This window comes from Colletotrichum fructicola (assembly GCF_000319635.2).
Source record: "Colletotrichum fructicola Nara gc5 chromosome Unknown KSG_Nara_v1_contig10, whole genome shotgun sequence".
Taxonomy (NCBI): Eukaryota; Fungi; Ascomycota; class Sordariomycetes; order Glomerellales; family Glomerellaceae; genus Colletotrichum; species Colletotrichum fructicola.
In genome coordinates this window covers 391,377-417,959 of record NW_027094060.1, presented here as the reverse complement: position 1 = coordinate 417,959, position 26,583 = coordinate 391,377, and the positions used below count along the sequence as shown (strand labels likewise).

Below are 26,583 nucleotides of genomic sequence, written 5' to 3'. Positions count from 1 at the left end.
TGCGACGTCAAACAGTCAGTACGTGGGTCGATGAGGAGCCTGCGTGCTTTAGCGAGGTACCCTGTCATAAGCTTCCGTCAGTGTCGACATCTGGGACGTTACCTATCCGTACATCCAATGCCTTTAAGAACGAATACCGTCTGTGTAAGACGATGGGTAAAGTAGGTATTAGACAGTTACAGCTGCAGTGCAGTCGGCGGGCTTATCGACTAGGTGAATACACCGTGTATCTTGATATATCTCTAAATGTCCCCCCTTCTTTGAGGTCTTTGAAGCCTTTTTTTTGCCTTTGACACAACGTGCTTTGTGCCTCAGGCCAGAACGTGCTCAGAAGTTCGCGCCTCATTCTCAGGTGTACCCGCGTCCTCCCGCCCCCGAACTGCTCTGACGACCACCCAGCTCCCAGTTCCAGGTCTCCAGACTCCCCCCAAATCTGCCCAAGCGTCCTGGGCGAAAATTAGGAAAATCCCAACCCCATCCTTTCCACCCGTCGCTCGTCCTGCGTCTCTCCCCTTCCATTGCCTTGCCTTGTCCATCTCGCGCCCCTCTCTTCCACCTTCCTCTACCCTCCTGTCCTCTCCCCTTCCTTCATCAACTGAATCCCCCCTGGTGGCCTCGCATGCCGAACACTTGCAACTTGGCTTTAAACACGCGTCACTTGCTCAGTTGATGGTTTCGCCCTTTGCCCCGAACCATTTGTCAATTTCGCAGTTTTGATCTCGCCTTATCGGTCTAGCGCAGCGCTGCAGGAGAGGGACGACTGCGACTGCTTGTAGAGCAGCAAGCTGGTCTGGCAGGATCGACGACGCCAGAACAACCCCCCCGGGCCCAAACCAAGAGCCAAATCCCAAGACCCAGAGAAGACACTCAGCACCCCAAAGAAAGCCCCCGACAGAGCTTCTCTTCCGACATCCGTTCTCCTGTCTTTCCACTTCCCTTTACTTGCATCCCTCAACCTAATCCCACTCAATCCACACTTGCTCTTCTCCTGCAACTGGCATCTCTCGCTCTCGCCCTCTCGCTCACTCTTCTACACAAATCCTCGACTGCCTATCGCCATACCGCATCGCCATCGACGGAGCCACGACGGAGCCAGCAACGACCGCGCCTCTTCTCCTTTCCGACTGCTCTGCTCTTCTCTTCACTTCCTTTTGTATCTCCGATCGCGAGCCCTCGCCCTGCGTCGCGACCATTCAATCCGTTCACTCTCTCCATTAGAGGCCCCCCCCCCCCAAGTGGCCTACCGCTGAACCCGACACGCTCCTGCCGGTCGGCTTTTAGCGCACCGCGTGCCACGCATCCAGCGCCTCTGAGGTGGCTGACCGAAAGTTTTTCGACGACCGCGATTTCTCTGTCCACCGACCACCACCCCCGTCCTTCAACCAACCTTTCCTTTCATCATCTACCGCATCGACTTCTTCTCTTCCAGCCGGGCAGACAACTGTCTGCAGCCCGGCCCACCCTCGTCACCATGAACGTCAACGTTAACCCCAACATGGCCAACATGAACGCCATGGGCGGCCCTGTCGGTGCTCCCGTACCCATGATGAATAATGGCGCAGTCGCACCTCAGGTCGCTGGCCCCCGACAAATGCCCGTTCCCACCGAGAGCCAAAGAACATTGCTCAACACTTACATTTACGAATACTTTCTCCGCCATCAAATGTTTGACTGTGCGCGATCGCTCGTCAACGGAGACCATCAAATAAACGTCACTAAGGATGGTGCAAACCGACGGAGGGATGAAAATGGCAATCTGCTTGGGAATGGCTTGGGTGACGATCCTATGGATACCGACTCCAAGGATGACATTGACGCGAAGCTCCCTGATGATCTTCCCGCTCCCAAACTGCCCATGCCTGCTTCCGAATCCTCATTCTTGTACGAGTGGTTCTGCCTGTTCTGGGATATTTTCAACGCGCAACGTACCAAGGGCGGCAACGGCCCTGTAAATCAATACGTCAGCCACACCCAGGTACGTGTTTTCGAGCTCATGCGACCTCCAGTTTCCATGCCGTCTATTTCCTGGCTTATGCTAACTCGGTTTGCAGCAACAATCCCGCATGCGCCAAAACCAGCAGCAGGAGCTTCTCCGTCAGATGCGCCCCGAGGGCCTGGCCGCTCAGCAGCAATATCACAACCAGATGATGCGCAACATGCAGAATGGTGGCATGGCCATGAACATGAAGCAGGGAAACCTCGCGCGCACAGCTATGGCAAACAATCAGAACAAGTGAGTATTCAGTTTGCAACGGCCCGTGATTCAACTCCGAAGATGTCGCTAATAGGTTGCCGTAATAGCCCCCAAGCCATGCAAATGCTTCAGCATAAGCAGACTCAAATGCAACGCGACCCGTCTGACATGGAGGGAAACCGACAGCGCCCCTCCTCGCCTGGTTCTGGCGAAAATGCTCCTTCACCCTCAAAGCGACCTCGCCTGGACGGAACGCCTTACAACCCGAGTCAGCCTGGGATGATGCCGAATGGGAGACCACAGCAGGGCATGCCAGGCCAGCAGGTGGGGACCGCCCCAAACGTAGCTCAAGCCCAGCAAATGCTCATCACCAACGGCATTAACCCGGCACAGCTGACCCAGCAGCAGTTCACGACATTCTCAAATCAACCACCTGCTGTACAAGCGAAGTCCATTGCCACATACGCTGCGAATCTGCAGCAACACCAGGCCAGCCAGATGCCGAACAAGCCTATGCCTAACGCGGCCGGTCCTCAGGGTCAAGGATCCCCTATGATGGCACAGGGCCCTGATCAAGCTGGGCTGGCCGCATACTATAACGCCGGCGAGATGCCTGCCGGCATTCGACCTGGCCCTGGCGGTGCCCAGGCCGGCGGTGGAAGTAACCACGCTCTGCAAGATTATCAAATGCAGCTAATGCTTCTGGAGCAGCAGAACAAAAAGAGACTTATGATGGCTCGACAGGAACAGGACAGCATGGGCGGTGCTATGCCAAGAGGAGACGGCCCTGCCGGTCCTGGCGGTCCCGGTGCTCCTCCAGGCCCCAACGGCCAGCCATTCCCTGAGACTTCCCCTCAAGGTGCTAGGACAGGAGCCTCGCCCAACCCGACAGAGCAGATGAAGCGTGGTACGCCCCAGATGAACAACGCGGGCATACCTTCACCCTTGCCGGAGGGCGCCCAGTCTCGGGGCTCCCCCAATCCCATGAACTTCATGGGCAACCAGATGGATCCCAACATGGCACCCCACTTCTTCAAGGGCATGGCGAATATGGACGGGAACATGGTGCCAAACCCTCAGATCAATGGCATGCGCCCGCCTAGCTCGCATCCAGGCCAGACCTTCAACGGCCAGATGAACCCTCAACAGATGATGGCTGCGAGACAGCAGCAACAACAGCAACAAGCGGCTCAGCAGCAGCAGCAGCAAGGCCAGCCTCCGCAACAACAGCAACAGCAGCCTCAACAAGGTGGTCAAGGCAATCAACCTGTGCAATGGCAAGGAGGTCCGAACGGCAACCAGATGGTACCTCAGGGCCCTCAGGGTCAAGTCCAGGGCACCCCTCAGCAGCGATCAATGCCACCACCGTCTGCGCCTGCCGCCGCGAACGCAAACCGTACAAACACCTCGTCCCCTCAGCAAGCAACTGCAGCGCCACCCACTCCTTCGCAAGCCAATAAGGCAGCGCCCAAGAAGAAGGATAACAAGAACGCAAAGGCCAAGGTAAGCACAACAAAAGTCTATGAGAACCATCTAACAAATTTACAGGCTGCCACACAAAAGAAGTCAAACCCCAATCTCAACAGCGGAGCCACGCCGGCGGCTGATGGCACTCAAGACCAGGAGCCGCCAACCCCGGCGACGCCCATCACTCCTGTCAACCCCGCAAGCTTCAAAGCTGGCCAGAACGCGCCGGTCTCTGCCGTTCCCAATGGACAGCCTCCAGCTCCCGCAGCCGCACCTGCGCCCCAGGTCGCTCCTCAAGCTCACTCGGATGCCAACCAGAACGGATCGTTTGGCATGGACAGCACGAATGGCATGGTCGATTTCGGAGCCATGGCATTTGCGGACCCTCTCGTCTCCGATAACGTCCTAAACGACTTCGATTTCGACTCGTTCTTGCACGAAGATGGTGACAATCAAGCCTTTGACTTCAATACCGGCTCTTTCGGCATGGAGGGTGCCAACGAGATCGGCGCAGACTAGGTGTCCAATTGAAACTGTCATTGCGCGCGTTTGTAGCCAAGGGTAGTTTGACGATACGGTGACGGTGCAGGCTGTCGCTTCGCGCCTCGCAATATCCGCCATTCCTTCCTTGGATCCAGCTACGACGTCGACCGTTTTGTTTGTTCCAGCTGGGCAACATTTCGGTCGGAATACCAGCAATCAAGCCCCCTGGCTATGTGAACATTGAGTGGCATATACGCCAGTTGATTCATCCCCAAGGGCAGTCTATGGACCCCCTGCCCAACCCAAAAAGAAAAAAAACCATTCCCAACACATGTGGTCTCTAGACCATTTACATCGTCGTCACTCAGCCTGACAGTTTTCCTTATTTGCTACTATTCCTCCACCTACCACCTGTCGACAACATAGGCAGAAATGGTTCTGGTGTTTGTTATCTGGTGGAAGTGTGGTGGATGGACACATTCACCGTCCTCTAACGCCCTTCAAAACAAAGGCGGTCTTAATTCACGCGTGCATCTGCCTGGTGTGACACGCATTCAACCTCAACAGGGGCCTTCGAGCTAGCTGTCACCACACGAGCTTCTCCTTGGCTGTCCTTGGATCATTGGTTCTGGAGTTCTACGGGCCGGTTTCGCTAGTTTTTTTCAGGTGCCTACTTCCTACCTCGAACAGTTGGGCGAAATCATTGATTACATGCGGCATACGAATTGAGATTGCGGAGCCCGGGTTTTACTTGGAGTGGGAAAGTTCGCTGGACCATGAGTTTCAACTTGTGCAAAAGAGGAGAGGAAGTCGAAAAGGGGGCAGAGTTGCTGTGCGGGGTTGAGTATGAGAAGAGCATTGTATTTATTAGAAGGTTCAGGACAACATCATACCGTGTCCAGCCGTCGTCGTTTATCCTAGGTCTTGTCAGATTACTGTGGCGTGTGGAATGGTATTGGCTTACGAGGTTCAATCCATATTTTTTCAGTTGTTCGAATACTGTTATCAGGCTCAGCAGAGGCATCTTGTCAACGGTGAATAATGCTTGTCAAGCAATCCGGAGAACACGGGTGTACGCGAGGCACCATGCGAGTTGTATGTTCAAGGTAGGTGTGTCGTTTTGAGTGTATTTCAAGCCATTGACCACCATGGACTGGTCGTCCGTCGATGAGGGGGAATCCTGTTCGCGGACCGCTTCGGGTGCTCAATTGACAGTGCCCGGTGTTGATGTATTTTGGAAGGGACAGCCTTTTTTCCTGCTGCTTTTCCTATGGTGACATAATCCACCTCACTGTCGTTGTTACTGCTGTCGTCGTTGTCGTCGTCGTCGTCGTCGTCGCCGCCGCTATTATTACCATCATCATTACTTCTACTACCGTCTTTGATAGCGATGCCACAATAGACTCCCAACTACCAGTCCCCGCCTCCTGGTCATTACTATATACTAGCTCACATAGTCTATGACCAAGAGCAGATTCCATCCATATGTGCTTGAGGCAGCAACGACAGAAAGGGAACTTCGCGCGTCGGGCGTATCGATCCCGTGTTCCTTGAGCCAAAGCAGAGTGAGAATCAAGTCGCATCATACTTTACTTTCCACAAGTTGGGTACTCGGCGCAGTCTGAAGAGAATGCCATTTGATTTTATCATTCTGGTCATATATCTGCCATCACTCTGCGATGGCATCTAGACCACCGGTGTTTCGCCCTTGATATAACAGTCTTGTGTCAGTCACATACTAAAAGACTGGGCTCTTTCAATCTACGGGAGGGAAGGGTGGACTAAGGTTGGCCACTGCAAGAAAAAACGCTGTTGAATGGGGGGTATCTACTATGAACAGAAGCGCCATCGCGCGTACTTGAGTGAAGCTGCGGGCAAGCGTCACTGGTATGGCGTTGTTATCTCGAGGCTCTCGTCAAGATTTGGTCGGATCGCAGAGAGCCCGCAACGCCCATCCAGTGTACACAAGCAAGCGTGATTGAAAGCGGTCGAGAGAAGTCCAGCATGCGGCAAGTCCTTGACGTGAGGACACGCGGGGGCGAACTTCGTTGAGGGAAGCTCATGCCGTCTCGTAAACGGCGAGATATCCAACCTCCATCATGCTACCATAGCCATCCTGAGTAGCGTCGGTAGGATTACCCGGAAGTGTACCACCTATGCTATGTTAGTTGGGCGGCTCAAATATGGCCGAAAATGATTCAGACTTACCAACAGCGACGTTCATGAGCACGTAGTAAGGGGCATGGGCGAGCGTGGCCCAGATCGACTCGTTCCCAATATCAGCACCGGTCAGCGTGTTGAAAACAACGCCATCGCGCATCCAGGTAATAGTCTCGGTGAGCCAGTTGTTAGAAGTACGGTCCCACTGAAGACTCCACGTGTGCCAGTCGTTATCCGGGATCGAGGTAGCAACTCCACGGCCGCTGGGTTCGTTGCAGATACCGCCAGACTCTTGTTGGCAGTGGACGGTGCCCGTGGCAGAAAGCTGACCATTGACCTGTTCAAAGATATCGAGCTCGCCGCAGAGAGGCCACTGCGTACCGTGACGGACGGCATCGCCCAGCATCCAGAAGGCCGGCCAGATTCCCTGCTTATTCGCGTTGGCGCCCATTCTGAACATGGACTGGACACGCATCAGTTTGCCGGGTTGAGGGGTCCACGAGGCTTTGGTCTCTATGCGGCCTGAGGTCCAGACGCCATTGGAAGATTTGCGGGGGATGAATTGGATCGTCTCGCCGCCGGAAATTTGAAGGTTCCAAGATGAGTCGGTGTAAGTCTGTACCTCGTTGTTGGTGTCAATGGCTAGAGTGATGCCCCAAGTGTCGCTTCGGGGAGGCGCGCCAGCGTTTCCTTGGAAGGTCTCTGACCAGATGATGTTCATGCCGTCCACGGCCGGGGGGGCGAGAGCCTTGGCAAAGGGCACAAGTGCCAGAAGAAGAGTAGAGCTAAGCATCTCTGATGTTATGAAGTGACGTTTCAGACTTGAGGACGATATCGAGGGAGAAATTGATGATTATCGATTGTGTGGTGTTCCCGTCGTACTGGCTTATAATGCTGGCAAGCTGCAAATATCCAAAAGAAGGAATGACTGGGACGATATACGTCGTGTGAATGAATGTAAGTGAAGTGATCACCAAGAAAGGAATGTAAGCGGCGCTGTAGGCCAGGTCAGGGAGTGTGGAATTGAAGGCGAGAAGGCAACGAAAGGCATTCTGATGATCGGAGGCCAGAGGCTGGACTGAGTATATATAATAGATAGGAGTGTGCTGTTTGCACAAAATCCTTGCCGGTGGACAAGAAAGTGGGCGGCAGCAACAAGGGAGGTCTCCTCGGTGCTGAGAACCAGAGAGAGCAAGCGGGCCACAGAGACAGGGAAAAGAGCTCGCTCACCACCCATGGGCCATGGCAATCCTCCGAAGCAGTATCCATAGCCCGAGGCTGTATGCCGTAAGGCAGAAGAAAGAAATTGGACGTGGGGAGTAAGGATGAAACGCCCAGAATCGGACAGCAACACCCTTCAGTGGCGGTGATGGTGGTCCGCTTGGCTCTCTGGGGCTCGACTAATCACAAGTTCTCGTTGCAGCCGAAGTCCCAACAATGGTAGCTTCGCGGCGCAAGTGGGTTGCGTGTAGGTAGTCAGATGTGGGTAGTACCAGGGCCGATGAACAGGGCCAAGTCAAAGGCAGGGACAGCGAAGACCATGCCAAACATATGCAGATAGTCGAGTTGGTTAGTTGGTAATTGGCCACCAATATCGCAGTGACTCTGCATTGTACCTGCGCAGCTGCGTGGCACCAAGAAGCTCCCATCTTCCCTCCCTGACGTGGTAAAGTAGAGTACCGTCTAGATACCTTGCACAACAGGGGCAGCTCATGACGGGAGGTGGCTGATGAATGGAAGGGAGTGGTGATCTGCGCCATGAGAGGGGACCCCAGCGGCCGATGAAGGTCGGGACCAAGGACCAAGAGGGAATTGCGGAAGTGTCGGTGCAATGAGAGGGCACAAAACGGGCAGAATGGAGATAAGCCTGGAAAACCACCCAGGTTGAGGTAGCAGGGGGCGCAGAGGACTGAATGATCATGGATTTGCATGATATTGGCATGGACGGGGGAAAGAGACGGGACGACTTAGGATGTTGATAAGGGGGCCTCCGAGCCAAGGATCGACTCCCGCTGCTGCATTGATCACTGATAGATCCCGCTTCATAAGGAGAAAATAAAAGCGCATAAGCTCAATCCCCACCGCTAGCTGGGGATTGGGGTGTGATCCGTCCACTTAGAGCAGAAAAATTCTGAAGGGGGAGGAAAAAAAATAGGAGATGGGCAGAGTCAGTCAGACTCGTTCGTCCCGAAGCTCCACGAAGGAGAAAAGGGGTAGGCTCGGCGATTGCGCATTGGATATGATATCTCTTGATGATGTGCTGCAGCCAACATTGTGTGCCGTGTATGCTGTATGCTGAGAGGAGGTAGGGGGAGCTTGATAGAGCGTGCTGAGCATACACTGACAATGCCACGGGTGTCTCGTTTCCTCCCACTCTAGAGGCACATCGGCAACGCATCTAGCCCCTGGGATCCCATGGAGGAGGTGGTGGATGTGACAGAATGGTAGCGTGGGGGGGCTGCCTGATGTGGATGGCCAGTGTGCAGACGGGACACGCCGCCGCGAATTTCTCAGTGCGAAAGATCGGATCGCTCAAGTGCAATGCCCCTGCCGCTATATGACTCTGTACGAATAGTGGCGTAGCTTGCCAGCTACCCAGCCTTACTTGGGCCGGCAATGCATGTTCTGAGACAGGACTGACAGGGTTTCTCCGACAGGGGCTGGCTGGTCCGCGGCGACACTGGACGAACCAGAGGAGGCCAAAGATATCGGGTAAAGGTGCCGCAGCACACCGCAATGCGCCGCAAATGGACGCGGCACTGCCCAATTCCGCACCAGAGACCCGGACCGACTCCGTTCAGGTGCCGCGTTGGAGATGGGCCGCTCAGTCTGTAAGAGCGGAAATACCCACTGCCTCCCACACGCCTTGTTACCCCTGCACGTAGTATACATACGTGATGGCCACATAGAGTACATACATCAGCATGTCAGCCAAACTGACCACACAATCACGGACGCAGAGCGTGGAAACCAGGTAGTCGAACTTCCGCGTAAATCCAGGAGATAAGCGAGTCGCCTCCACTGAGATACACCACGTTAAACCGAGGGCATGGTACCGTGGATACAAGGACGATGGCGAAGCGGGAGGTCCACCACTGAGACAATGCCCCCGTCGCTGAAGGTCGCTGGCTTTGTGAGGCTCAGAATGGCGGAAACGAACTGTCATGCTCATTTTCGGACGACCCCAAGCCTCTTCCTTCCAGTGTACATTATAACATCGCCAAGCGCGTTCTGTGCGCTTTAGCCCGTGATAAGATATCTGGCTCTCTTCCAAGGCACGTAGGTCAGCATCCTTATTTGTTTATGCACAACAGGCTCAGCCGCCTACTGTTTCTGTACACGGCTCTAAATTCTAGACAAGTTCTGAGCAAAATGTCTGTTCAGGCTAGACACTCGGGGTATATTATCCCTACATTACTAATAATGAGGTATCCGGGACCTGGTGGTGGAGTGTCTTGTTCAGCATTGGCCGCCATCTAGTATCTGGTCTGGCTGAGGAATTACGCCGAGGACATCCCCGAGCTTTTTGCCAAGTTGGACGATTGTGTGCTCGTACACTCGCGCGACGTCCATATATAGTCTGTCGTCATCCTCATCCCAAACCAATCTGGCGCGATCGTCGCTTTCTGCTTCTGTGTCGAAGTCTTCTTCCTCTTCGCCGTCGTTGTCTGGCTCTCTGCCAAGAACTTCGACAATCACTAGTCGAGTATGCTCTACGGAGCTTCGACAGCGGACCATGTCGGTGGTGGTCATTCCTGCCCTGAGGCCGTTCTCAAAACCGGGCAAAGAGTCGCCAGTGTCGATGTCTCGGCCAGTCAGAAGACTTGCAAAACAATGGTCGAGCTTGGTGAGAACAGAAAACGTAGCTCTCGGAGAGGGCGGGAAGGCGACGGTCCATTGAGTGAAATCGCCAGCGATATTCAAGAGGAAGGGGATTTGCAGGCTCGCTACGAGGGGATGTGTCAGTCATAGGAGAACAAGAAGCGTGCGGGAACACGTGGGCGTTCACTAACGTGTTGCGGATAGCCAGAGAACATCGATGACGCCGTGCAGGTCTTTGCACAGCTCTGCGAAGGTCTTATAGCCAACAACATCGTCGCCCGGCTCAGGATTGCCGTGTTTCTTAACAAAGCGACGGTTGACTACTGCCAGTCGTTCCCCAACGTATCGGCGGACTGTGTCTTCTTTACTCGATCCTGGCCGCAGGGATTTGGCACGAGGATGGGGGAGGCCCGCACTAGAACGGATAGATGAGCTGCTGGGAGCTGGTGAAGGGAGGGTCTGCGAGGGGAAGAACCCCCCCGGGCCGGGTTGCGAGGTGTCAGCCATGTTTGAAAGGTATAGGCACTGGCTGGGTCAGGGTTGACAAAGTTCGGCGCATCGTCAGGACTGGAGCATGGCTTTATAGGCGTTAATCTGAGCTTGAAGGTATGGGTAGCACTCGAGCAGTGAGAAGCACCGGGTAGGTAGGTTGGTAGAGGATAAGTTATCTCCGCTCCATCACGTACCAAAGGTTTAGGACTCACTATCCGTACTGGCCATGACCTATGTATGTACCTTACCTACAACTGTCTCTTAGTAAGCATTGCTGGACCGTGCATCACGCCACACCTTGACCACTCAGCAGTGGCTTTTGCCGGCGAGATAGCGCTAACGTGAGGTGGCTCGTGTGGTGACGTTGGATCAAAAATTTCCGCTGCGACAGAGCTCCGTCGCGCAAGCATCAGTCTGATATCGACCTCCAACTTCACAAAGCCACTGAGTGTGGAAAGACAAAATACTTCTCCCCCGCCAACGAGAAATTTTCCCCAGTCGTCAAATATCGTTGCTGTCAACATGCCTCCTAAGAGAATCGTCGTTGAGAGAGCTGGTGGCCCCCGAACTCGCCAGCCCAAGGGTTACTTCAGATCGACCTATGATGCCCTGACTTCGTCAGAGAATGCACCTATCGTGCGTAGCATCGCCATCTTCGGCGTAAGTTCTACGCCCACCCATTTTTCCCAGGCACGCAACAAACTGACCATGTCCGCAGGCTGCCGTAACTTTCCTCTCGAGCTCCTGGGGCGAGTTCCTCCTTCCTCCGTGAGCAGTCCCCTGATCACCTACCTGGTATTGTCTAGCCATTCTTACTCTCTCTAGTCAATGAAAACCTCAATCTCTCGATTGCCGAATGACGATCCATGTATAATCACACATTCCTGTTGCCGCAAATGCTGGCTGTACAATAGTTCGAAGACGGGTAGCCTCGATGCTACTTCACGAGGAACGGCATACGAGGGTCGGCTTAGTACTCGAACCCACGACTTGCGCCCCCTGGGCTAATGAATCTCACTCTGATGCACCACCTTCGCTTCATCTTCCAGAGCCTGTCTCGATGTGATATTGTGTGCGGGCACGGTATGGCAACTCCGAAAAGGCCAAACCGTCTAGGCATCGTTGTCGTTCTCTTGCCTATCACAGCACAGCTCGCCAGGAGAATCAGCACGGCATCAGCTACACTCGGCAAGGGTTTCAATGGGGAAACAAAGGCAAGTTTACAAGCTTGGTCTGCAGATGGCCGTATGCGGCATTACAATTGATTAGGTAGGCTTAATCGCGCAAAATATTTCCCTAAAATTGGGGCTAGGACCTGCCCGCCTCTTACATCAACGCCGCATTCTGGCAAGTGCCATTGCACTTTTGGTAAAGTGACAGCGCTGCATATCCACCACACACGTCGGCCGTGCTGCCGGCACACGGCATCTCGCAACTGCCGAGGAGGCCCTTTTTGGGCATCCGATCTGCTGCCACTGAATTGCCACACCAACACTCCTTGGCGTACTCCAGCCCAGCATACTGGTATCCCTGATCGTTACAGTATTTGACGCAAAAGTCGACGGTCATGGTGTCTGACGTCTTCCTGGCGGGAAGCGTACGGCCTTGGCCTGAAGGATCACGAGCGCAGCCAAGATATCTGAATTTGAGTGTGCTCGTAACATCCTTAAAGCCCCATTGAGGCTGCGAGATCTGTGTTGTTGCGCCGCAATTTGACTGCGGTTGTGCGTTCGACGGGCCTGCTTGTACCGGGTTGCAACCAGGGAGGGCATCCAGTTGGCCGGAGACTTGCTCATTCACTTTTACGGGCACTCGACACCCCTTCCTCGTCTCGTCATCGAAGAATTGAAAGACGCTGCACTTTTCAAGTGAGCCACTGTTATCAGTGCATTGCTTGATTGCAGACTGGAGTACGTTGATATCCCATCCATTAAGGAAGTCACCGTGGAGACCGTATCCGGTTGGGTCACTGGGCAGCGTCAGCTTGCACGGTCTCTACGTGGGACGACGAGTAGTGCATACCCATTAGACAAAACGAACGGTTGCTTGTCCCCATACCATTGGTCTTTGAAGTCGGTAACCTGGAAGATAACCTCATAGAATAGACTAAATCGTTAGCTCCTATGACAAAAGGGAATTCTCATTGAGTGGGGGGGACCGTACGTTACAAGTCTCTTGGGGTGGGATGTCGGGCATTTCCCAGTGCTAACACCACTTGGATATGCCATGTGGCTTTTGTGGTCTTGTGAATCGACGTTGAGACCGTCCCAGCAGGATGGGAACACAATTTGGACACGTAGCCCATCGGGACAGTTGCGGTTGGGGAACTCATTCGTCTGAGGGCCACCATTGCCTAAACAGACATATGAGATGGCCTTCTGCTCCAGGCTGCTCTCATTGAAGCTGCGCAACCTTGGGTCACCTGCCAGCATCCGAAAGCCCTTTGGGAAAGCGAGAAGTCCGTTGCTGTACTCTGGATCCTTTGGGTCCGACCTTAGTCTTAATGAGAAGAAAGGTCAGTCTTACCACACATAGTTCTTTCCCCATTGGAGAGATTCCCGCTTACAGATAATAAACCAGCATTCCTCCAGCCTGTCCGACGCTCGTGAACTTCCCGTTTTGTCCCCGATAATACAGACTTGGTGTCCAATAGTTGCTCAAGTCGGCAGTGACCGCACAGGTCGAGCAAGAGGACGCGCGAGCCTGTTCATAGGTCATGCTGAAGTCAAAGCCGTTGCCACCCATGACAGTATGTACATGCCCAGATAACGTTCCAGGATTGACAATGGGATCGGCTCGTTCTACGACCACCGGCCTTGAGCAGGGGATCTTGAAGAAGGCGGTAACATGACTGGCCATCCACGCGCCGCTGAGGAGCCACCTCGCAGTCTTCATGATCGGAAACTGTAGGGGCCAGGCAGTGAATTGGCAGTATGTGGGATTCGAATTATGTAAGAGTGCGGGCCAAGGCGTTGGGAAATCAAATCGGCCAAATATTAAGTGAGTGTCAATGGACTGAACAGCTGCAGGTGTCGGCGTATGCGAACAACGAAGTTAACGATGTGGATGTTGGCTCTTATCAAGGCAGCGTGGACACGACCGGGTCTTTTTATCTTTTTCTCCCTCCAAGCAGATCTACGGTTCGCGACCACAGCCTCCGACGTGGATGGCAGGCTAGGCAAGACTCCAACGATAGGGCTCTTCCCATGACAGCCATGGCTTCACAGCTCCATCAGCCACCCGGCCCATTGTTTTCACCTTAAGCTATCGAGGAACAAGGCAAGTTGGACGCATGACGATTCGCCTCAACTTAGTCTGCAAGCGTTCCTAGGCCGAGGACTTGGTGGTGTCCACAGATTGCGAGCTGGGCTTGTCGGCGGCGCTTGTCGGCGGCGCTCGTCGGAGGCGGGTCCGGGATGCCATGCAGGCAGAAGGGCAGTCGCGATTTTAGCTGCCCATCGTCACGGACAGCGCATGCCATTTCAGCCTCAAACCGGGCGTACTAATTGCCTGTCCTTCAGCTACATGTCTCTCTTACCACCACCAGGGTAGCGCAGATGTACCCGACGGACGGGGGTTTGGGGGCGTCGCAAGATCTGACGCACGTCAAGATTCTACGCGGTGGAAGATTCAGGCAATATCCGTACTTGGCCGGACCGGAACTCGAGACCATGGAACCAAGCTTCGGAATTTTAATACTCGATGTCTTAGACAGCAGTGTCATCTGGGAATATTGTGGGGGTTCTGTTTGACTCAGCTTCGTCCGCACTTGCAAGCATCCGTCATCCGTCGGGGTCTCAGTCGGAATACACATTGCGTTTGAGGGCTTTCATTGGAAAATTGACGGATTGGTACTAGGGGGACAGTTTGATGAACAAACGAAGAGCTCCCGAAAAGTTCCTTATGCCAAGGTGCTCATACTAACCCAACTGGTCGGGCGATTGGACACCCAGCAGCCGGTTACAAGGCCAATGGACGGGCGTGTGCTCAGCTGTCGAGACTTTTGGGAATCAATGAGAGACAGGTGGCGGGCCAGAACAGGCTCTTTGGCCCCTAATTGGGAAATTGCTGCTACGGTCTCGGTAAGTTGTCTCCTTGTCTTACTTGGCAAATTGCCCGACCTGTCATCTGTTCCCGGAAAAAAAAGGCGAGGGCTGAGAATGCTTTCATGTCCCCTTCGTCCTTACCCCCGAGAAAATTCTAAAGAAGCAAGGCCGGTAGACCCATGCCTGGAAGAAAACACACGATCTGCGTGACCCAGCAGCGAAGGATGATGGTCCACTTGCCGACACAAACAGACACTAACATGGTGCTGCGTTTGACAGCAGCAAACTCTCGGGTATCGGAGACCTACAAACACACTCTGGCAGAAACCCCCAACCCCGTGCCGTAGACGGAAGGTTTCGGTCATGGCGGGAGTGACGGCATTTGGGAAAATCATGGTGGGGCCGCAACGGATACCGTACCGCCGATACGGGCGTGTCAGTGGTGTCTCTGCGCAACTGATCAGGGTCTTCTACAACGTTGATTGGGGTTTGAGGAGTAAGACAAGATACCTCATCGTCTTCTGGGCAATGAGGCTCAGTGAAACTTCTCTTTATCAATCGTTGTCTTGACGCCTCGTCCGTCACCATGATCTAGTTTACTTTGCCCGTTTCAACTGAATATCGCCGCTCGGTGAGCGAAGTAATTGTCGTGGGTTATGGCGGGAATACTCTCTTGAGTATTTACTGATGAGTTCCCGGTTTTCTGAAAAAAGCCGTTCTCTTCCGCGCCTCCCGGTCATTTTCTGCATATGGCCTACCTGGCAGCCGGTAGCGGGCAGGGTACATATCATATCGCCACCAGAAAGGTACCATGTTCTTCGTGGCTCAGATAAAGCTCTGATCCGGCGCCGAATCTTGATCTTGGCTGCAATCCTAGTACGATTGGAGATCACGTAACGACATCGTGCATCTCTTGAGTGCGGTCGGTCAACTGTATCTCTGGAACCCAGGCGCGTCCATGGTTATTGGGTCAGTCAAGGTACTGTCACAGCTTAATATCACAGGCCCTTAACATCAAGATTGAGCAATCAAAGCCAATCCTCGGTCTATCAAGTCTCGCTCTCGAGCAGTCATTGTGATCAATCTTGCAACATCACCCGCGAGACATCCGTGCGGTCGTGGTCCATGTTGTTGCATCGACAACCAGAGGCCAGATCAGATCTCCTGGTGAGATGGCGGCAGTTCGTTTGAGGTTTTCTCGGGATTGGGTCCGGCAGAGATTGAAAGCTCTAAGATGTTATTACGCCCGCCTCCTGAAGCGCCCCGGCTCACTTCCTATTATTGTTTTAGAAACAGTTACGATTCATCCATTCACCTCGTCTATAACTTGTGTGTGTTCCGTTTCCCCCAATTCCAAAAGCCTAAGTTGTCTTCTTGCCAGCGGCTTCTTCTCTCAGCGTTCATCCTGGAACGTACCAACCGTTGCCACACATCGCCATTTCCGTTCAGGGCGAGGTCAATATCAGATCACCTCGAGGCTTCCGTTCCCTTCGTAGTGGCCATCGAGACCTTGAGAGGGTTAACACTCACACCATTTGCAAATCCATCAGAGTGAGGTACGCTCTTTTCTTTCGACCTACAGTGAGTGCCCTTCGGTTCAATTCACTGATTTGACACGGCCAGAAACATGTCTCATTTCGACCCGTTTCGGCAGACGTTCGAACTCGTCAAGGCAGATGGCAATATCATAAAGGTCGATGTCGCCGTTCTTGATTCCGCCAATCAGGAGAATCTCGGAATCTGCACAAATTACGGTTCCCAAATCGGCGCGAGTTTCATGATGCTTCTGACTATCGTTGCTATGACACCATCGATCAAGCTCATCAAAGTTTCCCTTTGGATCCACATCCTTGCCCTCGTTGCAAGCACCATTCGTATGACGCTACTCGCTGTTTATTTCACCTCAAACTGGACCAACTTCTACGCTTACTGGGCCCAAGATTACTCTCGGATCACGGCTGGGGACTTCCACCGAAGCGTCGCAACGGAGACCATGTCCCTGATCCTACTGATTCTAGTCCAGGTATCGCTCGGTATCCAGGCCTGGGCTCTCGTCAACCTGCTGCCAAGATACTGGAAGTGGTTCTTCACGGGGCTTTCCTGTTTTGTGTCCACCGCCGCCATCGCTTGGCGTATAGCATTCAGTGTCATACAAGTCGAGGCCATCCTGCTCATTACGTTGCCCAACCCGGACTGGATCCGCTACCAAAGCACCATCATCGGCGCAGTTTCCGTATTCTATTATTGCGCTCTGTTCAACATCAAGCTTCTGATGCACTTGATCAAAAACCGTGGAATTCTTCCCACGAGGCACGGACTGAACGCAATGGAGGTGTTGGTGATAACGAATGGTCTACTCATGATGATCCCAGGTAAGCTAGCTCCGAGGGTCGCCACTTCAAGTAACCCGTCGTATCCCACAACTACCCAGAGAACCTGCTGACATACCGAGACAGCAGTCTTTGCCGCACTAGAATGGGGTCATTGGACTAATTTTGAGTCGGCTTCTGTCACGTACACGTCTGTGGTTGTGTTTCTGCCACTGGGAACCCTGGTTGCTTCTCGTATCTCAAGCAACACATCGCAAGCCGAAGGCCAGAGAAGCTGTTGCACATGTTCCAATACACCCTTGAGGCTGTGCTCTACGAGCGGCCTTTTCAACAACCACGGATGCGCACAAGGGGGAGTTGTCACCTCACATATAGAATCGTCACGCCCAGGTTACCGGGGTGACTCGGTCGATCCGATTGATGCCGAGTTGCAGCGCATCGAAGACTGCGAGAAGGGAATTATTCGCGTCAACCGCATCGTTGAACTCCACGAGGAACGAGTGTGATTACAGACAAACCTGGATATGGCCAGGCCTGGAGGAGGCAGCGGGCACTTTCAACACGCTTGACGAACAAATGTTTGCGATTTTCCATCACAGGAAGTCGTTGGGTATCTACTACTTTATTTAATTGAGCATTGAGAAGGATGCCGTTTACTTTATTACCTACGCAACCCAGCTAGCGTTCAGCAACAGCAAGATCTGTCCTTCCATTTATCAATAAGTGAGAACATTTGCTCTTGCCTCACTGAGCGCCCAGCCACAACTGGAAGGTCCGATAGAGGGTTAAGATCTGTCGCGGAAGGAGGAGATGGCGAGTCGCCGATGCGGCCGACACGCGACACCTCCTTGGATTATGCTTTCTGAACTCCGGCATACTATCCAGTCCAATGGACTTGTGAAGCCCCCAAAACTACCTGCCGCATCTTTGACTGCCCGACTTGCCCCAGAGCCTTCGCTACAATGAATGGAGAACCTAAGGTCCCGTTCGTTCAGACAAGGAACCAGGAAACCGAAGAGGTTGGCTATGATCTGAGGCCCGCACCCCTTCGACTGTCTCCCAGGAGCAGGGACACGCATGCACCTCGACTATCAAACGAACATCATAGCCAACTATACATGGCGCCTGCGGAGTATGGCGGCGAAGTAAAGTCATCCAAGATCTCGCCAGCTTGTGGTCTTGCTGCTATTGTGTCCAAGTTCGAGATTCTGGAGGCTATGACCAACCTGGAGAAGCCTGAGATATCGACTACTGTAAAGGCAGGTCCCAGAACGCCTCGCAAGATACCTCGACATCATTCGAAACACATGATGGGCGAGAACACGGATCCAAGTCTGGAGTCTAGCCAATTCTCGTCTGGCGATATATCCGCCCCTGAATGGCATAATCGTTATCGGGAGAGACAGTGGATGCCAGATACTTCCACATCTACAATGGTCAACACAAGATCCAGGGACAAAGGGCCAAGCACCGCGGTAGGGATTGCGACGGGGAGTATGCACAACATTGTAGCAGAGAGGCGGCAGATTTTTGAGTCTCGGACGGGTAAGATAATCCATTTTTCATGCTTTGGAAGACGATATCACTTACTGACACGGGCGTAGGGTGTCATACTCTGCCTAGCAAGTCTGCAAGCATGCCTTTCAACCTGTATGGCACTAGCCTCTCGGGGTCAAGCCCGCCGTTGACAATGAAACTACGGCGATCCAAGACATATTGGACCACAGCAATGGAGTCAGACAGCCTCTCGGAAGCCTCGAAATCCCAGAATGGGATTCAAAATGGACTTCAAAATACAAACCATCAAGCCTCGACAAATTCAAGGGAACAAATCGAAGCTACAGTAGATGTACAAGCCGGCGGCCACGATCCGCTTCTTATGCACAGCAGTGAGGCTCCAAGAAGCAGATCGAAGGCAACCACAGCAATCAAGCCAAGGAGCAAGCTGTTTGGTGCTATCGATGCACTGTTTTCGCGCGAGGTCAGCCTGGATTCGTCGAATGAACAGCTAGAGCTGCCTCCCAGTCCGAATATTCGATCAAATCAAGAGTCAGGGGAGGGATGGGAAAACGACGGTGTATTACAGTGTCCAGGATCAGTAGAGCAATCCTTCCCAGCCCAGATCCACGCCCCTCACCAAGCCCGCAGAGAAGCGGAATTCAACACCACAGGCAACGCCACCGCGGTCACGTATCCCAACTTCAGGGGAACGGTGATGAAGACTGTCCAGAGCCGGGTCACTAATCTACGGAATCTCTTGAACATGACTGCCAAGGAAGATGACGAGCTGCAACTCAACTTGCGTCTGAAGCGCCGCCACACTGGACCACAGAGAAACCAGTCCATTCATCGTTCTCATGCGCCAAATCATTCATTCGACTACGATCGCGAATTCAGGCTGGGTTTCATGGTTGATTCGCCTGACCCACCGCGATATTTGCGAGAATATCAGAGTGCCCGGGTCTCCAGAGATTCGACGCGATCCTCGCTGAAAGATCATATCAGCGCCTTCGAGTCGCTCTCTCGCTCCAGGTTCGAAATATCGGAACCGAAACGGGGAACACCGAGGAAATTACCGTTGACTCCTGCGCGCAATGACGAAAGAGAAGAGCACCCAGAGAGACGTCCTGTTAGTCGGCGATTCGAATTCGAAAGCCTAGGTTTCAAGCAAGGTCGGGAGGTTTGGAGGAAACTATCAGCATCTTGGGACAAAAGAAAGCCAGCTGATGATAGCCTCGACAAGCACGAAGACAGGCATGGCTCGATCGCCGCTTCTCCAGGCCTGCCGACGACTTCTCGACCACAGAAAGGGGAAAATACTACGGGTCGCAGGCTCGGCTCTTGGCTCCCAAAAATGGCCAAAAGTGCCCAAGATGAGACGTTGATCTCTGCTGCAAGCCTGAATTCGACGAGAGCATGGCAGCCAGACCTTCCTGCGCGCAAGAGCATGCCCGCAATAGCCACAGAACAAGACGGCGAGGTAGAGATTTCGAACCTCAAAAGCGTTCCATGCAAGGAGCAGTTGGGAAATCTCCCAGCATGCACAACGGGACCGATCATCGAGACAACCTGCATCTCGGCTGAGATACCCGCTCGCCCTGTTTGCGGTTCAAGATAGGACGTGAGGTTCACGTGCAATGAAACACCAATGAGGGAGGATGACCAGCGGAGCCCGTGGAGAAACTCGTCGTAGCCAAGACTGAATGGGGTCTTCCTAAGCAGATGATCCCCATCAGTGGATGAGATGCAGAACGCGATCAATCTTGATGAGGAGACGGGCAGCATCGACAGAGCTGGAGCGACACAACGCATGCATACTCAGGCATTTCTAAATTGGGCAGGAGATCGCCTATGGTTGTATTACAAGTTGGACTGGCAGTAACGCGCCTCCAAGTGAGATGGGTCCGTAGGAACTACCAAGAGGATTTTGTGGTGTTTGCGCTCTTGGAAGTCGATGTGCGGCATCATTACTGCTTGAATGGGGGAGGCACCAAACGAGTCGGAGGCGGGGGGGTGAGTGTCTTTGGTGCGTTTCGTGACGACAGGCGTCAAAATTATATTTGATGCAGGAACAGAAGCACTATAGTCTAGCTATGCTGCTAGTCCCATCCCTTTTCCTATCTTGCGCACCAGTGCTTTCTTCAAATACCACTCTCTTGCTAAAGAGCGAGTTGTCTTGGCAAAAACTGCAGGTGATATACGACCACGCTCAACAGCACGGCCTAACACAAATATGGTATCACCTATAGCCTTTTCTTCAGCCACAAGATTGTACAGCTGATTGGCTACAATGGTGGGAGCTACTAGCAATTCATCAATATCCGGGGCCGTTTGACGAGCGGAGCCTTCAATAACGGTGTCGGCCTTCCGTAGAGCATCAACGAGGATATTTGCGTTAGACTGAAGCAGGGCTGATGTCTGGCTGATAGTGCCCATCTCGGACTGGAGTGTTGAGAAGGCGTTCAGCATGGCTGTGCGTTGCGCTTGAAGGCCTGCCATGCTGTTCTCGTTCTGCTGGCGACTCCGTTGGCGAAGAGAATGGAGCGTTTGAGCCAGCTGATGCAAGAGTGCGTCCTTTTCCGGGTTTGGAGGAATTGGTGGCGCGGATACAGAGGATGGAGACGGAATGCTGAGGGTGAGAGGTTCATCGAGCAGATCGGGAGGGGGTGCCGCCTTGAGCGCTTGCTGCTGCAGTGGCGGGTGCTGTTGTGGGTGCTGTTGCGGCAGCGGTTGGTATTGTCCGGGAGCCGGTTGCCAGCCCGGGGGAGGCCCACCATACTGCTGGGCGGGCTGCGAAGGAGGCGGGACGGGTGCAGAATACCGATTATCCGAAAGGGATGACTGGCTTTGGGTCACGTCAGGGCGTGTCTGCTGCGACGGCCGAGGTGGGAGCTCGCCCGTTGATCGCGGAGACGGCGCCACAGCATGGTGCGGGTGTTGAGGGATGGCGGCTGGCGGTAGAGGTGGTGCAGAATCATAGCGAGAATAGCCTTGGCTCTGGGGTTGCTCCGGCTGCTTTCCGTGGAGGGCTGTGCGGTCAACACCCGGTGGTAGAGGTGGAAGAGGAGGGCCACTTCTAGCATCCAAAGGAGGCGGAGGGCTGCGATAAGGTGGCCCAGTGCCAGACGGTTTGGGCGGTGGTGGAGGAGGATGTGAATTGCTCACGGGCGTCTGCGTCGTCGGACGATGGGTTGCATGAGAAGGTAGGTCTGGCGGCAGTGGGGGAACGGGCGGTGGTGTTTGGCCGTGAGACTGCGAAGGAGAGGCAGAAACGGGAGGCGGCTGCCTTCCTTGGGGACGAGCAATGACGGGGGGCTCCTTGGCAAATATATCTCGGAGGATCGCTAGGAAGTCAAGAATGGTAGATTTCTGGAGGGGAAAGTGTCAGAAAGGCTGGGAGGGTAGGTGAGCAGGAAGGATGGATACACATACATCCCAGAACGCGGACCAGCCCACCAGGTAAGGGTGATAGACCTGGCCTTGAGGATCTACGTGTTGGCCAGGACGAACCATCATGGACTCGGTGGGGGTCACGTAGACCAAAGGGGCCTCTCGGGGATATGCGTGAGGAACCCATACTGAGATGGGGAATCGATATGTCGTGCCTCTGAAGATGACCGGTACTGTGCCTGTGAGGTGGAGGAGAAGGGCGGAGATGCCGGTATCGAAAGCTGGATGCGGTGTCAGAATCGATTGTGTGAGGCCGACGAGGCGACAAAGGAGGAGTAGAGGGGTCATACTGTGAACATCGGTTCGCGGTGACAGCGATGGGTACTGCGACAGAGCTTGGGCGACATCGTTGTATGTGCGGTTTACGTCATGGTACTCCTGTGATGGAACGGGTTAGCAAAGACATGACGGGGAACGAGAGGGGACAAGGCGTCATGTACGCTTGTGAGAACACTATAGAGCCAGTTCAGAACATGCTGTTGAACAGGCATGGTGATGTTCTGAAGGAGAGATCTGGCAGCAGAAACGAAAGTGTTCAGGCAGCGCGAAGAGCGGGGGCAGCGGGGGGGTGCGAACGGTGACAATGCATGTCGGTAGCACGGGGTCGGATGCAGCGGTGCGAGTGCACCGCGAGGCGTGAGACGGCCGGAACAGACGGTCGACGGTCGGCGGTCGGGGATGGGGGCGGCGGACAGGTAGGGCGGAGGGGGGCGGAAGGAAGCAGTGGCAGGTGGTCGTTGGGAGATTCCGATATTGACCTTGCCCGGGATCGGGGGAGAGATGACGCAGTTCAGCTCCGTAAGGTAAGGTAAGGTACCGAGTGTTCGCAGGTCCTCTACGGTAACCTGGAAGTGGACAAGCGTAGGGGGGGGGGGGGGGGGGCACCTTAGGCGCCTTACCTAATACTACCCAGTTCTGTTGCAGAGATCCTTGCTGCCTTTCACAGTGTTGGGACCTTGATGGACCGGGACGTATCGGATGTGGACCCGACTCGGTGGAATAACTTCGCTCTTATTCCCTGTGTCTAAGTGCTATCAAGATTGAAGTCTATGTTCAGTCTTCTGAAATTAACTTATGACGATAATTGCCTGTAATGCCTCCTTCATAGAAAAACCAACAGCAGCAAATCTAACTTGGAACGGGGCGTTGTTCTAATGACGTTAACACCGGTGGAAGATAGGCACTTGATGGACTATGGAACACCCGCTGGACCGGCCGGCCTCGGAGGCACCAAGGTAAAGCTGGATAGTGGTCGGGTCATGCAAGCATCGGACGATGCGGATGGATGCACAACTTCGATGAGTTGGAATTCTTCCACTTTCGATTGTCCGGTGATCCCGGTTGCGACTGCTTTCTCATGTGTTCCTGCTCTTTACCCCTTGACCAATCCTTCCGCCCCTTTGAATGCTCTAGTTGCTAAGGCAGGTCCAGTGCGCTACGGTAAATCCCGAACAATGTCCCTTCTTGGTTTGTAAGCTAAGAGAAGCCCGGGCAGAATGGGATCTGGTTGACAGGAGTCGTAGCCATCATTTCATCTGCTAACTGCGCTCCAAAGTCGACATGTAACCCACTTATGCTTGCTTTGCTGCATTGCCAACTTGCCGCAATCCCACGTCTGCGATCAGACGTTGCCGAATGTACCCCGCTAATCCGCAAAATGTACACAATGTACCGCCTACGTTTCACCTCGAGCGCCAGCCCCTCCCAAGGTAACAAAAATGTCATGTGTAAATCACTCAGCCTAAGCTAATGACTTACTTCTCCAAGACAGTGTTTTAGTGTACGTACCATGGATGCTGCCAGTCAGTTGTAGTCTCGAGGGAAGACCCTGGCCCCCCCTTTTTTTTTTTTTTTTTTTTCCTTCCACCATCCTTCCCTCCTTCCTCCGTCCAATCCCACTCAACAGAACGGGGACTGTTGCGCGCATTAATAAACGTCTTCTCTCGCAACTCTTCTTCCCTTTCTTACATTCCCACTCCCCAAGTTCGATCTCTCTGCTACTTCCCAGAAGTCTTTGTAATCCCACTCCGTTGCCCGATTGAATGCTCGCAACACCAAGGATCTTTCGCACGGCTGAGGAGTATTCCAGAGCCATTATCTGGATACTCCTTGCGTCAGGACCTTGTTAAAATACTGTCTCGAAAACACGCCACCATCAACTTTACATTGTGCCTCCAGATAAGCCGCGCAGCTTTCTCAACACTCAATTTGTTGACTCTGAGCCTACGACGTTAACTCAGTCAGCTTCTATCACACTTCAATCTCTCCTACACTTGAGAGCTAAGCGCCGGCATTCATTATGCTTCCACCCATCCCCGTCTTGTCCGATTACGGAATCTCGCCAAAACATGGATTCCTTCCAGACGTTCTGCCGTTGACCCGACTGCCGGATCCCTACTATAATAAGTGGGAGGCAGTTGTTGCCAACCTTCAAGCTCTGGTTCTAAGCCGTCGCCTTCGCCCGGTTGTCGACCGCTTGCCAGTCCTCTCCACCATCGGTCTGGAACATGACGCAGAATGGCGGAGAGCCTACTCCCTGCTGTGCTTCATGGCACACGCGTATGTTTGGGGTGGCGATGAACCATGCGACCAGCTGCCCCCGGCCATTACCATCCCGCTCCTTGAGATTTCCAATCATCTGGAGCTACCTCCCGTAGCCACCTACGCTGCCCTCTGTCTATGGAACTTCAAGCCTCTTTTCGTCGACGAAGACATCGATAATCTCGAGAACCTAGCCACCCTGAACACCTTCACCGGTTCGCTCGATGAATCCTGGTTCTACCTTGTCTCCGTGGCTATTGAAGCTCGCGGGGCTCCAATCATCCCGCTCATGCTGGATGCTGTTGCTGCCGCTCGCCAAGAAGATGCTGCCACCGTCACTCATAGCCTGCTTGCTTTTGCGGAACGCATGACAGATTTGACCAATATCTTGCAGCGCATGCATGAAAGCTGCGATCCCAACATTTTCTACAATCGCATCCGAATCTTTCTCGCAGGCAGCAAAAACATGGCTGAGGCTGGGCTTCCAGACGGTGTCAACTACGCCGACGGCTCCGGCAAGGAGGATTATCGCCAGTACAGCGGCGGTAGCAATGCACAGAGCAGTCTCATTCAGTTCTTTGACGTCATCCTTGGAGTTGACCATCGTCCGACCGGCGAGAAGCGTGATCCCTTCTCCGAGTCGGAGCGTGAGTCTCGAGCTCCTGTTCCGCAGCACAACTTCATCATGGAAATGCGTCGCTATATGCCAGGCCCGCACGCACGCTTTCTCAAGGATGTCGCCGGTGTCGCCAATATCCGCGAATTTGTCGAAAGCCACAAACAGGATCGTCAGCTTTGTCTGGCGTATGATGCTTGCCTGGCAATGCTGAGTGCGTTCCGTGATAAGCACATTGCCATCGTCACTCGCTATATCATTCTACCCTCGCGAGAGGTGCGCGCCCGAAGCAGGTCGAGAAGCCCTGAGGCCGCACGCCAGCGAATGAACTTGGCCGTCGCTTCGCGGCAGCGCCAATCTAATGCTCAGGGAAACAACCTGGAAGCTACCGGGAAGAATAAGAAATTGACAGGCACTGGCGGGACCGCACTCATCCCGTTCTTGAAACAGGCGCGAGATGAGACTGGTGAGCCGGCCATCGAGGAATGGACTCGCCGCTTTATGAAGAGAACGAACAAGCCGGAAGGCAAGGGTGACTTCTTCCTGGGCAAGTCAGACTTGCCTGGTCCCGGCGTCGAAGTTGAGGTCAGCGGTCTGGCCGGTACCTGGACTGTGGATGATGATATTGGCGGCATTTGTCACTACTAACATGACTGACTGCCTCGCCGAGGACAACAGTTGGCGTGAAACCCAACGCGCTGCCATGGCTAGGTTTACGTAGTACCTCTTGAGGACTTTAATTCATGTTATACTTGTCGCATTATCCTCCACCGCCGAGACTGTGAGGTGTATCGTGGTGACCTGGTCTTTCCGTGCTCGTTACACTTGCCCATGAAGTCTGTGCGATGCCAGGCATCCTTTTTGCTAACAATAGTGCCGGATGACGTTGCGAGTAAAGAGTGCGGAGAGAAGCATATATGTTTCTGTTGGCGGACACTGTCAAATTTCTGGAGACTCTTGTATGGCTTTGGGCTAAGCAGGCCCCCACAGATCTTGTTGCGACTGAAACAAACACCTTGTTGTGGCCGGCCAGTCAGGCCAGATATGGGACAAAAGCATCGAAGCTTGTGACGTTCGAATACTCATTTCGACCACTAACGGAGCCCTTGTATTGCCACAAAGGATAACGCAGAATTCTACCTACATATTGTGCTGAGTGCACTAGGAATAACATACAAACTTTGAATACCTGCCATACTTATCCGGAATGGGCAGCAGCTTCTCTCACAGTCCGTAACATCGAAAAGCTCGAAACTGCCTAGATTCGCTTATGCATCTATGTGGCCGGTCCTATCCCACATCCAGGCACCACAACAGCGCGGAACGATCTTGATGCCAATACTTTGTAACAGCGTCACATGTACACGGGGAGAGAGTGAGGTGAAAGTATGACTTTTTGGTCGACTGACACTGGTAAGAACCTGCTTGAAATGGCTTTGACATAATGACCAAGGAATGATCTGACCAACACTCGTTCAAATT

At 53.6% G+C, this 26,583-nt stretch overlaps 7 protein-coding genes across 7 annotated transcripts; 3 read left to right on the top strand and 4 right to left on the bottom strand.

Moving 5' to 3' along the window:
• Positions 1-1,471: 1,471 nt before the first annotated feature.
• Positions 1,472-4,180, top strand: somA (Transcriptional activator somA; the record flags this gene model as incomplete). Its single annotated transcript, XM_066153301.1, has 6 exons — positions 1,472-1,525; positions 1,574-1,975; positions 2,052-2,233; positions 2,302-2,518; positions 2,603-3,697; positions 3,743-4,180. 6 exons carry the CDS (start codon positions 1,472-1,474, stop codon positions 4,178-4,180), a joined length of 2,388 nt encoding a protein of 795 aa, XP_066007257.1.
• Positions 4,181-5,056: 876 nt separating this feature from the next.
• Positions 5,057-7,097, bottom strand: glcA-2 (Glucan endo-1,3-beta-glucosidase A1; the record flags this gene model as incomplete). Its single annotated transcript, XM_032020594.2, has 7 exons — positions 5,057-5,061; positions 5,109-5,143; positions 5,733-5,765; positions 5,818-5,851; positions 5,976-6,012; positions 6,237-6,298; positions 6,353-7,097. The coding sequence occupies 7 exons, from the start codon at positions 7,095-7,097 to the stop codon at positions 5,057-5,059; spliced, it is 951 nt and encodes a 316-aa protein (XP_031882405.2).
• Positions 7,098-9,649: 2,552 nt separating this feature from the next.
• Positions 9,650-10,633, bottom strand: CGGC5_v015630 (uncharacterized protein; the record flags this gene model as incomplete). Its single annotated transcript, XM_032020595.2, has 4 exons — positions 9,650-9,656; positions 9,718-9,743; positions 9,809-10,251; positions 10,318-10,633. The coding sequence occupies 4 exons, from the start codon at positions 10,631-10,633 to the stop codon at positions 9,650-9,652; spliced, it is 792 nt and encodes a 263-aa protein (XP_031882406.2).
• Positions 10,634-11,944: 1,311 nt separating this feature from the next.
• CGGC5_v015629 (WSC domain-containing protein) lies at positions 11,945-13,513 on the bottom strand (the record flags this gene model as incomplete). The annotated part of the gene is made up of 4 exons (XM_032020597.1): positions 11,945-12,587; positions 12,641-12,724; positions 12,782-13,117; positions 13,185-13,513. 4 exons carry the CDS (start codon positions 13,511-13,513, stop codon positions 11,945-11,947), a joined length of 1,392 nt encoding a protein of 463 aa, XP_031882404.1.
• A 1,118-nt stretch (positions 13,514-14,631) lies between these two features.
• Positions 14,632-17,500, top strand: CGGC5_v015628 (uncharacterized protein; the record flags this gene model as incomplete). Its single annotated transcript, XM_066153300.1, has 5 exons — positions 14,632-14,700; positions 14,944-15,160; positions 16,046-16,220; positions 16,288-17,036; positions 17,121-17,500. The coding sequence occupies 5 exons, from the start codon at positions 14,632-14,634 to the stop codon at positions 17,498-17,500; spliced, it is 1,590 nt and encodes a 529-aa protein (XP_066007297.1).
• A 3,085-nt stretch (positions 17,501-20,585) lies between these two features.
• Tsg101 (Tumor susceptibility gene 101 protein) lies at positions 20,586-22,435 on the bottom strand (the record flags this gene model as incomplete). Its single annotated transcript, XM_032020599.1, has 4 exons — positions 20,586-21,863; positions 21,927-22,165; positions 22,235-22,322; positions 22,385-22,435. The coding sequence occupies 4 exons, from the start codon at positions 22,433-22,435 to the stop codon at positions 20,586-20,588; spliced, it is 1,656 nt and encodes a 551-aa protein (XP_031882402.1).
• Positions 22,436-24,243: 1,808 nt separating this feature from the next.
• BNA2-1 (Indoleamine 2,3-dioxygenase) lies at positions 24,244-25,749 on the top strand (the record flags this gene model as incomplete). Its single annotated transcript, XM_032020600.1, has 1 exon — positions 24,244-25,749. The coding sequence occupies one exon, from the start codon at positions 24,244-24,246 to the stop codon at positions 25,747-25,749; it is 1,506 nt and encodes a 501-aa protein (XP_031882399.1).
• Positions 25,750-26,583: the final 834 nt, after the last annotated feature.